Raw genomic sequence first — 14,860 nt, 5'->3', positions numbered from 1 at the left:
TACACGATACAATAATAGTAACTTAAATTAGGCAATGACAGGATGGCTCACCAGTTACTGTTGTCCACTGCATCACCAAAGCCAGGGGTGTCGACGATGGTGAGCAGAAGCTGCACTCCTCCTTCCCTTACCAGAACCTTCGACTGTTCCACCTGCAAAGAATGTCCACACAAGTCAGTCAAGATTTTTGCAAATAATTACAAAATTACTATATAATTCTGTGTTTTAAAAAAGTGTAAAACTACAGAAGCCGAGAACAGTCGTGCTGGCATTTTATTTTTTTCTGCCGTTACCTTGAGATCACAAGTTAATTATGTAGTTATCAGAGTCATCCTGAAGTCAAATACATTCAGTCATTGTCAGGAATTATGGAGCAATGTGTTTCATAGCACCTCAGGTATATAGAAATGTAGCTATTTCAAGGTACAAACTGGACTTTTACTTTGGAATATTTCTAAATCGATAAGGGAAAAATTATTGATTTTGTGTCTGTATGTAGTTATATTAGGGCTGTCAATCGATTAAAATATTTAATCCCAATTAATTGCATGATTGTCCATAGTTAATCATGATTAATCGCAAATTAATTACACATTATTATGTAGTCAATACTCTTATCAACATGGCATATGTATATATTTGTTATTGGAAATCAATTAACAACACAAAACAATGACAAATATTGTCCAGAAACCCTCACAGGTACTGCATTTAGGCAAACTGCAGCCCAACAAGCAACAACAGCTGTCAGTGTGTCAGTGTGCTGACTTGACTATGACTTGCCCCAAACTGCATGTGATTATCATAAAGTGGGCATGTCTGTAAAGGGGAGACGCGTGGGGTACCCATAGAACCCATTTTCATTCACATATATGGAGGTCAGAGGTCAAGGGACCCCTTTGAAAATGGCCATGCCAGTTTTTCCTCGCCAAAACATAGCATAAGTTTGGAGCGTTATTTAGCCTCCTTCTCGACAAGCTAGTATGACATGGTTGGTACCAATGGATTCATTAGCCCTAATTATAAGTAATAAGAGTTAACGGCATAATTAACTCGTGATCGTGAGATAACGGCATTAAAATAGTAACTGCAAACACGGCTGTTCTCGGCTTCGGTACAAACCAGATGGTCAATTACTGTTTTTTCACTTGTTTACAATACTTAACTATTTTAAAATACAGTCAATCTTTACTTATTCAATGCACTTAAACAACACAGACAACAGAACCGGAACTAAAAAAGCTCTGAAAATCAATCAACCACAGTGAGTCAAAACTATTTGGCGACCACTAAGCACACAGTCTAAGATATGTGCAGAGAATTGGACAGAGGGAGGCAGGGAGGAAGATGAGCACATGGTGAACAAAGCTGCCTCTGAACAACATCAGAAAGGCCAGCAGGGCTGGGCTTTGATCAGCGCGGGGTCGAGGCACAACTCGTGATCAGCAGATGAACTTTGATTTGAATCAGCAGATCTGAACCAGACCACGTCTCATATCATAGACGCAGAGCTTTCACAGACTTGTGAGTGAGTGATGAGAAACACTCGGTGTGGCTGAGGTCAAGCCCGGTCCACACAGCAGTTAGCAGACAAACATTGACATTACAACACTCCCTACGCCGCCATGCATAACCTTTGATTACAGTCCAACTCGGAACGTAAATTTTTCTTGAGCTGAGGAGTTGAGACACAAATTATGAGTTTGGTAGTTTCAGCGTCAGCTCGTTTCTCTGAGGTTTGGCCACATTTGAGTTTAACCTCAGCTTAACTGAGCCGATACCTTACACTTAAGTAGCACCGCAGAATGCCAGTGGTTTGCTCACTGACTGGGGCTGGGCTGCACTGTCACTACACCACATGTCGGTTACACAGCAAAACCAGATTCTCACAACAAAACTCCTCAAACAAGGACACATGAGTCAAAGTGCAAGTTGTACAACAGGATCTTGGTGCTGAGAGTCTTTAATAGCAGCCAGTAGGGCTAAACTAAACAACAATTTGAATAGGGCTGCAACTAACAATCATTTTCTTTGTCGATTAATCTGTTGAATATTTTCATGATTAATCAGTTAGTTGTTTGGTCTATAAAATGTCAGAAATTGATACAAAAAAATGTCGATCAGTGTTTCCCAAAGCCCAAGATGGCGTCCTCAAATGTCTTGTTTTGTCCACAACTCAAAGATATTCAGGTTTACGGTCACAGAGGATTAAAGAAACCAGAAAATATTCACATTAAAGAAGCTGGAATCAGAGAATTTTGACTCTTTTTTTCTTAAAAAGATCACTCAAACCGATCATCAAAATAATTGGTGGTTAATTGAATAGTTAACAGTTTTTTCGCTGCGTCACTGTACACAGTCTCAAAATAACCAACTACAAAACAAATTTTAATGTAAATGGAGGGCAGCGCAATGCATAACTTTGTGACTCAAAATATTAGGCTGATGGGTCCAGCAGTATGCGAGATTAGCCGTGGACAGACATAATCTTCTGGCGGAGATAATAATGTTGAGTATTTACAAAACAAAAAAAAAAAGCAGAAACCACAAGCACCATTTTTACAGCATGACTTGTTACTAAGAATTAATGATGGCTCTGATCTATTTTAGGTGTCTCAATAAGCCATTACATGCTATGACATGCCAAAATGGCTGCTGTGAATAAGACCTATATTGCTCAGATAGCATTCTCCACCTCCATCCTTTCTTCACCGTTAGTACTGGTTGGCTGAATGTTAGCGTTTGTTCCAGCAGTTGTCCTTCACAATCTATCACGCAGCACACTGTTGCAACATAAGATTCCCCAGCAAAGCTTTTATAGCAGACCCTTACCCTTTTGACCCCCACCCACCACATACCGGCATCGGTCACGTACTGGAATCCATCACAGCCTGACTGTGTTTAAACTGCCCTCTGACCCCCAGAGCTGCTACTGGGAGGCTGGGCTGATCAGACAGACACTAACTAACGAATGACTGGCATACAGTGTGTGCATGGTCAACTGATAAATTAGCTTTTAAAAGACCTTCTGAACGCCTTTCAATATTATATATGTGTTATTTTATATACAAACTAGTGTGAAAATGAAAGCTACTGCCAGGTGGCTGGGTCATACTGGCTCTACGAGACTCATTAGGAAGAGAAGATACTGTCAAGAAAGAAATTGCAATACCTTTATAACCATGTAACCGTGAAAGAATGTCATCACACTCACGTAATAACCAAGGAGGTGAAACCCTGAGATAGTCAGAGATGGTGCTAAACAACAAACTCTAAGTCAAAAGTGAAGGACTGCTGAGTGGACAACACTGAAGAATCCTGCAGTGTCTCTCTTCTACTGGATAACAGGATGAGTCATGCCACAGACATGCCTATTAACCAGACGGGCTGCCCACAGACAGTGAGCTCATGGGTAAAAGGAACAACAACACCAGGCTACACCATATCGCACGAGGACAGTGAGGGATGGGAAGACATACATCGGGACTACGTCACCTTAAAGTGTTTTGACTGGATCACAGGACTGCAAGCTTATTTGCTTGTAATTTACTGTGACAGTACCGTGGGAAAACAGACTGCACATGACGGACTCAGGGTGCAGTTTTACACTTCTGTGCTGTGAATATTTGTGCTGTTTCTCATTCACTTCAATTGTAGCTCAATTTCAAGAAAAGGACAACTGAACAAGGTGTCATTTAAGAGTTGCTAAATTCAATATGCAGAGCATTAATATAGCAACAAACGACTATGTGCTATGTAAAGATATAGTGGAATAATGTCTATCTGAGCAGAGAATGAATTCACTCTCCCATAGACATAGCCAGGCTTGCCGTGCATGCCTTTTAGTGCACGTTCGTGCATGTGAGCGTGCCCCACTGGCTAGCTCACGTCTGCCGCTCTGCACTACTATCATACGGCGGTTGCAGCTGTTAACGCCGTCCCGACCAACGGCGTCATCGCGGAAGCATAGCACCGGCTCCCCGGTTCCCCCCATCAGGTAAACACCGTTAGCTCTGTCAGCAGTGTTGCTGTTGTTTTCACTGTTAGCACTGGCTCAGCTGTGTTGAGAGCTGTGTGGAGGCACCAGATACGCTCTGAATTTTTGTCGCATCCCAACTCATCACATACTGTACTGACGCTTTGTCAGACACTTTCACGTCACTTTTCAGTCGCAGTAAACACGTGCTTACTGTTATGGATTAAACAAAAACACTTGCTTAGGTTTAGGGAACAAAACCACTTAGTTAGATTTAGGAAAAATCAACATGGTTGGGCTTAAAACTACTACATCTGTACAGTGGAAATGACACGAACGTTGTGAACACGGGAGTACAACAGAGACCCTGTCCTTTACATGAAACATTAACTTCACCAGATCATCTTGTTATTGTAAGATTATCTTGTTATTGGAATCTCTAGAATTCCATTGAAGAAGGAGCAAGTGTATGATTCAAAAAGCGAGGCATGTCTGTGCATTGGCAGGACAAGACCAAGCTTGGTGCATAAGGCAGTTTGCTGGCTAATCACCAAGTCCCTGTCCTTGTATGCTCTCCACCTCATTGAGCCTTATTAACCAGGAACAGAGACATCTGCCCTGGTCTATCGACTCTAACAGTTAACACCCACTCTGCCCGCCCGCCCCGGTCATCTTCCTCCTTTTTAATAATGAATTGGATTCTATACAGCATTCCTCTGGGTTTCATGACATTCTTTGGCATCGGGAAAAAAGGGGCCATACAATTATTTGAAATGCAATTAGTTTGTGGTTCCCAGAGAGAGAAAGAAGAGCGCTCTAGTCTCCATATTTATCATCTTGCATGGTCTTTGCAAGGATAAACAACAAGCACACACACATATAGTGGATTTAATTTGAAGCATACATTTCAGCTCACTTCCTTTAGGACTGGAAACCTTGAGGAATCCTCAGACAACAGAAGCGCACACCCGTGTAAATCTCATTTAAACTTTTAATAAGAGCTGAGCAGGTAAACAAATTGGAGGCAGCAGTGGGGCGAGGCAGACAGAGCCCCTTGGTGTGCTGCCAGGGATTAGGAGATTAAGAGCAAAGCAGTAGATCACAAGGAGCCGGTGAAGGGAAGATCCTCATCATGCAGCTGATCTACTGTACACACTAACCCAAACTGAACACTTATAATCCCCCGCTACAGGGCAGAGGACAGGAGAGAGAAGCCCGCTGTAGCTCCTTCACACCAACAGTATCACCTTTCACTCTTCAAAGGGAAGCTCAAGTAAAGCTATGCAGCTGTGAGCTCTATTTGAGGAAACTGCCAAACCCTTATCCTCTGCACCGTCACTGCAAACAGCGACAAAGACCGAGGATTCAGGGCATAAACCGCGTGCCTCACACATTCGGTATCACTCCTGGTGGCAAATGCATTCTTGGCACCGTCACGCCTGCAGCTTCGATGTCTGTTATTGCTATACAGAGCTCATGAAAGCGTTAACATTTGCTATTGTAAACACATGTCTGGTAGGGATAAATCCTCACAGAGTGATGTGATTTACATTGCTGATTTGTTTGGAATCAGTAGAAGGGCTGGGTATGGTTTGTGCCAATGACAATACTTGGAACGGATTATCGAAACAATGGTTTTAGAGTTGCTGCTTTCAATTACGACTGGCGACAATGATGCCTCTAGTCAAGCGAGTGAAACGCAAGCTGTAACCAGCCAGTATAGACTTTAATTGCGAGTCAAATATGTAGCTAGTTCTATGAATTCTCAGTGATCGTCAAATATATCTATTAAAATGACTGAAATGCTTCGGTTTAAACTGGGGGAGACATAGAGGATCTATCTAGGCTCTGATAGAGTTGGGTGAGGGTTCAAATGCATTTTTTTTTTTTTAATTTGTGAAGGGGTGTGTTCAAGCTACAACAGGGTGTTGAGTTGCTCCTTAAAGCTGCACTGAAACCGCTGAAAATGTGGTTCCAAATCTAAAGTATTCCTCCCCATCATTAAATATTCATTTCTAAATACGCAAAAAAAAATCCATAGGTATAACAGTTTAAAGCAGCCCACACATGATCAGCAGAATAATCTGTACTGGCTGTGCCACTGTTTTCCTATAGGGAGAGAGCGGTGCCACCCAACTAGGTGTAAGCGCTACCCTTAGCAGGGGGAACCCCCACCGAACGCTGCGTTCAAAGTTCAAATTATTTTGACTTTGATCTCGGTCGCCGCTGACCTTTGAAAGCGCAACCGATGAGTACAGGTGCAACTGTTGTTGTTGTTGCCTACAAACAGTGAATGGCGTTCCTTGCTCACTTTTTGATGGCATGTTATACCTTTGCTGCACATTACCTCTGCTATTCTCTGCGCCCGACCTCGCGGCGAGTTAAAGAGCAAATTTATTATCATGTGAACGCAGTTTAACACTCTTGAACTTCAATCAGATTTGATTTGTAAACGGTAAAACGAATTGCACTTTTCTATCTTAACGGACAGAGCACTTTACAATTTGCCTTTCATTCACACCAAGCAGCAACCTCCGGTGTCAAACTTTACAGCAGAAATAAAAACAAACAAAAAAATGATGCAACTTTAAATGACAAAAAACACAAGAACGGGCAACTTTCATTATTCTGCCGTTTCAGTACTTGTTCCTATGGACACATTTGGGTCCTTATCAAAATGTATTGAGGTTCAATAACACAACCTAGCCGTAGTAGTTAGCATGACACTATTGAGTGCTTAACAACAAAAGTGGAGCATAAAAAAATAAACGTAATGACTACTACATTAGACTACAACTCTGATATTCGGTTTTCACCGACGATTTCAGTAAGCTTTCATGTGCTCCACCAGTGTCAGTGCAATTAATTAGCTAATTTAAAGTTAAACATAAAAGAAAAAAGGTGGTTAATATAACCCTTTAATGATGCAGCCAGGAAATAAATCCTGCTGTTCACTCTACTGACTGACATCCGACCTGGATATAAACGTGCTGAGTGACTAATTTAATTAACACGATCACGGCAAGTTGCCTCTGAGGCTACAGAATGTGTGGTCAGAGGCGCTACGCACTTCAAACTAGACTATAACTAACTATAAGGGGGTCGGTGAAACAAAGCGCTTCAGCTTGGGGTTACTCTTTGAAAGAGAAGATTGTTTGGGTTGTACCTATCAAGAGATAAAGGTTAAACTGGTTACAAAATGAATCTTAAAAACACTGCATCACTAACCAGTGTATCATAAAGTGGTGACAAATCATTCAGAGGAGGTCTGTAACACACATGGATCCAACTAGGGCCTTTGTGAAGTAATAATCAGTCATTGGAGAGTCATGCTTTTGTCATATAATCTTAGAATGGGGAGGGGTAGCGTACTGTATACTAAGGCGCGTGCCTCGATTTATCAGTATATCATCACAGGAAGTTGTCTGTTTGTTTGTGATTTTGTGCAGTACACACACTTTAATGGAGGTGTATGAGATCTACTATGAGACACAGGAAATATAGCACCATTAAGCACCGGCATTTATCATCTTCCAGTACATACTGTACATACATCTATAAAATGAAAATCTTTAGGATTATGGTTTAAAATCCACCCATACATATATATAAACAACTAGGAGATGCTGGCTCTTTCAGAAAAAAGAGACAGACAAGCCGCTTTTTAAACAATATTTTGAAATTGAAATGTCAGATGACAATAAGGCAAGAAACCATATTAAAACCAAAAAAGCAATTACTGAAATGCTACAGTTGAAAACAATACAACAGTCATGCAACATAAAGAGTTCTGCAGTCTGAAACAGGTGCAGGTTGGAGCTATACAGCTTGTTATGCCTCCCCTTTTTTACAATGCACCTTTGACATGAAGAGCTAACATTGGTGTTTACACTTGAGCCTTGTGGAGCAGGCAGAAGTAAATATATTGTGTTTAAAGTGATGTTTGTGTCCAATCAAGCATAGCCACTGGCCATCTCCGCTAGACTAAACTCTTCATGTCTTTCCATAAAGCTGTTTACATAATGACGAATGCACTTGGACTCCCTCGCTCCGAATGTATGCACAACTACCAGCTTTCCCTTTCAGCACGACAGTATATGTTTCAGATCAATCAATGAGTAAACTTCCTGTTAACCTCCCACCTGCTACTTGCAGCTTTTTCTTATTCACACGATGCAGTGTGACTATAGCACACAACCTCATTCATTCACACAGGAGCAGACGAAGCCCACACACACACACACATCCAGAAACGAAGTGGACAGCTTTAAGCACAGGTGTGAACGCACTCGAGACGCATTGAGATCCAATCGCTCAGACCATATTCAGAGGTGGTCTGGGCCACATATGGCCACTTTCTTTTAGCAGTGTGTACACGATTGTGTCCTGGGCCACATTGAAGGACCGGCCACTCAACTGATATCCCGCTGGGATCTGCTGGGTCTCACTGCGCTCCTCAGGTGAATAGACAGGCAGACGCAAGCGCTTGCCTGCCTCGCAGCATGTAAACAGCTTCTGTGCTCTACTGTATACGTACAACTTTATTTTATTAAAATATATCTTATCTATATGCTCCATCTCTACAGATTATCAGACTTGGCACGTGAAGTGCATTATTATCATACTGTCAGATGTGTCTGTGTTTTTGTTCCGCTGCTTTGCACAAAGCTGACGCTCGCTCCCATCCTCGGCTCTGAAGCTCTGCACGCCGCTGTTGCCCGGCAAAGACGGCGGTGTTGGTGGCACGGAGGTCCCCGGGGACTGCCGGTACAATAACCTCATATTTTGATGTTAATAAAATATTCCCAAATTCACAATATGTAGGATATTACTATTGACAATCCTGTAATATTACGTCACAACATCTGCTGTATTGGCCATGTGTTTGTATACGTGTTTATTTTCATATAGAGCGGTGAAGTAAGATCGGATCACAGGCCCTGTTCAGACCTGGCATTAACATGCGTCCTCAGTGATCGGATCACAAGTGGACAGCTTGAAGTGCGTCTGTTCACACCTGGTATTAGAATACGTCTCCACATACAGTACGTCCCGAGTGGCCACTTTTGATCTGATCTCACTTCCCCGCTCCATATGCAAATAAACATATAGTAAACACATGGCCAATACAGCAGACGTTGCAACGTAATATTACAATGAATGTCAGTAGTAACATCAAAATAAAAGGTTATTGTACCGGCAGTCCCCGGGGACCGCCGTGACCGCTGCTTTTGCCAGACAACAGCGGGGCACATAGCGCCAGTGAGCGGGGAGGAGAGAGAACAGGCGGGCGGGCGGGCGGACGGACAGGTGTCAGCTCTGTGCAAAGCAGCGGAACAAAAACGCCGACACATCTCCGACAATATGATAATAATGCGCTTCACGTGCCTTGTCTGATAGTCTGTAGATATGTAGCCTATAAACAAGATATATTTTAATACAGTTGTGCCGACAGGATACAGTAGAGCACAGAGGATGTTTCCATGCTGACAAGCGCTTGCGTCAGCATGTCTATTCACCTGAGTAGCACAGCGGGACATCAGTTGAGTAGGCGGTCCTTAATGTGGCCACCTCTAAATGTGGCCACCTCTGAATGTGGTCTGAAAGATCGGATCTCAATGCGTCCAGAGTGCGTTCACACCTGTACTTAAAGCTGTCCACTTGTGATCCGATCACTGAAGACGCATGTTAATACCAGGTCTGAACAGGGCCACACATGGTCACTCAAGATGCCTGTGGAGACGCATTCTAATGCCAGGTGTGAACAGCTGTTCTTAAAGCTGTCCACTTGTGATCGGATCACCCAAAATGCATGTTAATGGCAGGTTTGAGCAGGGCCAGAGATTTACAAAGAGAAGGCGTCATGTTTTTTTTTTTAAATATTAAAAAAGGTAATAAAACTGGAGTAATTCTCATAAATTTTCAAATTAATGCAACTTAATGTAGGGAAGTGTTACAGCTGTCCAATTACATTGCCTAATTTGAAATGATTTGCCTTCGGCAAACTAACTCTCTCTTTGTTGAAGCAGATGAACCGGTTTCACCGTCTAGTACAAACACATGGGTTGAAAGAGCTAGAACATCACCTCACAAACAAGATGTCATACAGCAACTATTTAGTTGAAGCTGTGATGCTGAGAGACAATGGAAAAGAAAGGCTAGGTGTTATAGCAGCCTCAGGCTCTGCCACTTTAACTGGCCCGTGTCAGGGTGAAGCAACCCATCATGTTTAAATTAGACAAACCTTCGGCCCTTCATGGGATTGAAATTCCATTAGTGGCTGAGTCATACCAACAGAAAGAGCAAATGCACAGTGAACAAAGAAAAACACCAATCTGTCAGAGGTCGACACGTGAAGAGAAGAAATGTGTGGACTATTCCTGGAAAAAGAAAATTACCTGGACAGTTTTTTTAATTCTATGCGAAGGACCCGGGTATTCAGGGGAGTACAGGTCTGTCAGAAAGAGTGAGTTGATCAGCGTCGACTTCCCCAGCCCAGATTCCCCTGAAAGACAAAGACAGAGCCAGAGTGAGTGGGTGGGAGTGAACTCCATAGATGCATTTCACACTATTCTTGTTCTCTAATCCTCTTTTTCATGCCAGACTGAGGCTCAACATGACTCAATCTCCAGATGTTTATCAACTCTATTTCTTATACAGTCTTTCACGGTTTGACATTCTTTACATGTTTCAGATTCAGGATTTTTTTCAGTACAGGATGTGGCTCCTTTTAACCCCCTTTTGTTAAAACAGGCGAGCGTTAACACGAGACGGAGGAAGAGACAGACAGGGTGGAAGTTCTGTCCTCCCAAATTCTTTTCCTGTCTGCATTTCAGGGATCTAATCAGAGAATCATGGGAAGGGAGGAGAGGGGAAGGAAGATTTGAAACCACCACAGTCATCATGATTTTCATTCCAACAAAGGAGTAAAAACAAAAATCAAAAGCACAGATTCCAGTCCATTGTACTCGAAGAAATCCGAGGCACAGTGGTGGCTCAAGGCGGAGGTGGAGCAGGCGAACACTTCTCTTTGTTTGAGAACATTAAAAGCAAAGTTATACTCTGCTGTCAGCTTCCTGTGTCATTGAAAAAAAAGACAGATAAGAGAGAGAAGTCGCGTGAGCGAGCTGAGACGGCGAGTGGTAGAAGAGAGACACACAGCGCGGCAGTTGTGAAGTTGTGAAGGGCCCAAAATTTAGTGAACATTTTTTGGAGTTTTTGGAGCTGTAATAATCACAAAAATGCCTGCAAGAACCCAGAGGGACTGACTGTGGTAATCCAATACCATCAGCAGTGTGGCTGTTAAGATCGGGGTGAGTGGAGGGCAACAACAAGCTGCTGAACAAAAGCTTCAGTGTGCGAGAAGAGGCAGTCATACGGCGGCCTGGCACTGCGGCAAAAGAGCCGCTTCTGACCTTTACAAGTGGCCACGGCCAACACGGACCACAGCTGCCAACAACCCAGCCACTCAACGCTTCATGAATAGGGAGGAGGACGGCGAGATGAAGAAGGCATCAACACAAAAGGATCCTTCACTAGGCACACTCTCAGAGTCATAAATATTTTCCTAAGAGGGCAGAGTCACATTTATCTTCCAATCTCAACAGAAATGTTTCAGCGATTATAGCTGGTCTGTGATGAAACACGCAGGACCGCTGTAAACATTTCTTCAAGGCTAAAAAGGGAATGGAGAACCGATGGGTAGTACCAGGGGGGAGGCTGTGGTTTTGTGCAAACTGTGGGTGAAATAGATGCGATATATATGTCAGCTTGAATTAGGGAAGCTAGGAGCTGTCAAGGACAGCAGGACCAAGAAGACGCAGTGAGGTCCGGGTCCAAGTTTCAGCCCGGTGTGGGGAGAGGGAAGATGAGGAGCTCTGGTTTCAAAAGAACCAAAACTCATCAAAGTCTGAGTTATGATGTTGGTGGTGGTGGGTTTAGTGAGGATGCTGATCATGGTTGGTCAGAGCTGTGGCTGCTTGTTTGAATGGGACGAGGTCATGAATCTGCCACAAAACTGAACCACTATACAGAAATGGGATCATTCAGATGATAATTGGCTTCGACTGGCTGAAAACTATTCAGCACCCCTGCTGCTCTGAGTCAGACTAAACCAATATATGAAATTCTGACCCTTTACCCACAACTTAACACTGCTTTATAACATTCAGCGGTCTGAGTGAGTGAACTGCAAAATGACATATAAATAAGCAAATAGCCAGTAGTTCCACTGAAGCAAACACATTGAACTGAGACTTGCATGTCAGCTGTATCTCTCCTTTCCTAAAACTGTGGTTACTTTTTGTGAATATTGGTGTGTCAAATTTTCAAGTTAAGAAATTTGAATTACACAGAGATGGGATTGAGGTTACTGAACCATATAAATATGTAATAACGGTAAAGAATGTCCCTCCGGCCGTGTTATGGCTGCAAAGAGGCTAGTTAGCTAGCGTCTTTAGCACGGAGGTCGAGTGGCTACTCCAAGCCCACAGTTGGAGATAAACATGATAAACAACACATCACTATTGTTTGTGTTTGTATATGCAATGCAAACTTTATGCAAAAAGAGCTCTGGTATCAGAATTATAATACCCTGACAGGACTTGGCCAGGATGTGATTTAAGGGAGAAAATCATGTTTAATTTAAGAGTGAAAACAGTATAGAGCTTAAACATAATTTATAAATAACACGTACACTGCACACAACGTCCTCAGAGTCCAGCATGGGACCAGGTTGCATATCCCCAGTGTCCCAGTCCCCAGAATTGTGAAAGTCAAATATTTTCCTCCAGTTTGGACCTATACTTCATTTGGGAGGGAAGAGGGGATACAGGAAGTGCACCCGCAGAGCAGCCACTAGGGTTGGACGATTGGACGGATATATTGTCTATTGGTGATTGGCTGAGTACATCGCCGGTTGTTTTTTTTGGAGGCAATTTTTTGGCCGATGTTTGTCATTTGATTTTGCTGATTTAATGGTCTACCTTGGAAGAATGAGCGCCACCCAGACGCTGCTCAGCGGGCAGAGAGAGGGGCAGTGGGGGGGGGGGGGGGGGGGGGGACAACATGCTCCCCCCCCCCCCGTTGTTTCCAACAACTAAACCAGAGTTGCAGCTTGTTGGAAAGACTAACCAAGACGGTTTTGGTGAGTTTTATTTTGTTTCTGTCCAGTTTAAATCAAGAGGTTATTTTACGATGCTCCACCGCTAGAACAGCTGATCGCCCAGCTGAAACTACGGCAGCGGGGAACACACAGACACAGACACACACACACCTGTGCATATATATCAATCACAATCGCCAGTTGTTGTGCTGATGATGGTCAGTTGGAAAATTTTAACATATTGCCCAACCCTAGAAGCCACCCAGAATAAACTATAGTCTAACAGCCTGTGTGTGTCAAGTCTACAGTTTTACCTTTACTTTAGTGCTTTTTCTGGCATTTAACATCATCATCATGTTCATCAGACTTCTGCACATTAAAATAATTGAAAAATATGCTTCCAAATTATAATTCAGTAATAAAATCTTAATGAGTCGTGGAGCGCTTCTCCTGCACCGCTAACAGCACTGGCAGCAAAGTGTCGATCACACTGCTGGACAGCAGCAGAGGAAGCGGTGCCGCAGAGACCGCTCTTATTCTGGAGTAGGCCAGCTGACCTCACCAGCATTCTGCACCAGACCTGAGAGTTTCCAGCGGCGGGAAACAAAGGTGAAGAAACGGGGCGTGCATCGCACTCTGCCCTCCTTTTCCATCAGTATTTCCATTGCAGTTCAGTCATTTTGAGACAAGAAGCCCTTTGACAACCTGCCGTGCTATTATCCTGTGTTCTTCAGTGTACAATGACACACCAAAAACTTTGAACACAAGGTTTGAATCGGACACTCCTCAGTTGATGATTCGACTCATTGACAATTAACAATTAATGTTAAAACAGCTATTGTAGTGAAAGTTAATTGATTAGAGTCTTTTGCATCACTCAGCACAAATGCAGCGTGTGTTATCGACCAATGGGCTGAACGGATAAAGACTCCTTGCTATTACATAGTTTCATTAAAATCCTCCATGCCAGCATATTGCACTCACTGTCATCATTACAGCCAGGCATCCCGACTGCAGCACCAGAGGAAGCCCGCTCTCACTGAGCCAGCCCGCCAAGCCGAGGCCCGCTGGCTCGCCGCTCGGCTCGCTCTGCAGCCAACACACTTCCTTTAAAGGAAATTTCCAGCAGCTGTGTAAACCATGGGGGTTTATTCAAAGGCAATTACCACTGCATACAAGAGGCTGGTGGAGGGGAAGCAGGAAAAGTTGGGCTCGTGAGAGGGAGCCCGCGTTAGGTTAATTCATTTGATAGGGCCTTCAAGACACTGAATGTGCAGGTGAAATGAAAAGTGGTCTGCTCGCTTGTGAGAGGGAAATTCTGTACGTTCAACATTATCGCTTGAAAGCAGTCATCTTCTCGCCGCCGCTCTGTGTTTATGAATGGGACTTTCCCTTCAAAAAAGGGGGCAGGAGACAGTAAAGGTTTAACAAGTCTGGAGCATAACAAAAGTGCTGCACATATATCTGTTGGCAAAGCCATCAATTTCCTTCCGCCCGTGTCAGATTTCATCTCCTGCTCCTAAAAGCCCCTCTTCTCGTTTATGCGAGGGCATTCTTTCCAAAAGGGAGACAACAGAACTCATTCAGCTCTCCGTCAACCAGGACTGAACACAATAAGCTCCTGATGCAGTGGCCAACATCAAGGTCAGTTACTGCCAATGTGCAAATCACTGACAAATATTGACTTTGAACAACAAATGGCTCTGGCCCACTTTCACTTGTCCGCTAACAATAGCCATCCCCCCACTACATATACATACATTTAAAAATATATATACACT

At 43.3% G+C, this 14,860-nt stretch overlaps 1 protein-coding gene across 5 annotated transcripts in view; it reads right to left on the bottom strand.

The window, feature by feature from the left end:
• Positions 1 to 14,860, bottom strand: part of LOC141754726 (septin-7) — a 36,108-nt gene that overhangs the window by 10,084 nt on the left and 11,164 nt on the right. For all 5 annotated transcript variants that reach the window (XM_074613988.1, XM_074613987.1, XM_074613986.1 and 2 more), the window contains 2 exons: positions 10,375 to 10,481; positions 52 to 152 (listed from right to left, as the gene is read on the bottom strand). In XM_074613988.1, the coding sequence (XP_074470089.1) occupies positions 52 to 152; positions 10,375 to 10,481 (208 nt within the window). The remainder of the gene's footprint in view (positions 1 to 51; positions 153 to 10,374; positions 10,482 to 14,860) is intronic.

This window comes from Sebastes fasciatus, chromosome 17, assembly GCF_043250625.1.
Source record: "Sebastes fasciatus isolate fSebFas1 chromosome 17, fSebFas1.pri, whole genome shotgun sequence".
NCBI lineage: Eukaryota > Metazoa > Chordata > Actinopteri > Perciformes > Sebastidae > Sebastes > Sebastes fasciatus.
Note: the sequence above shows the minus strand (reverse complement) of the source record. Positions and strands in the feature narration are given on the sequence as shown.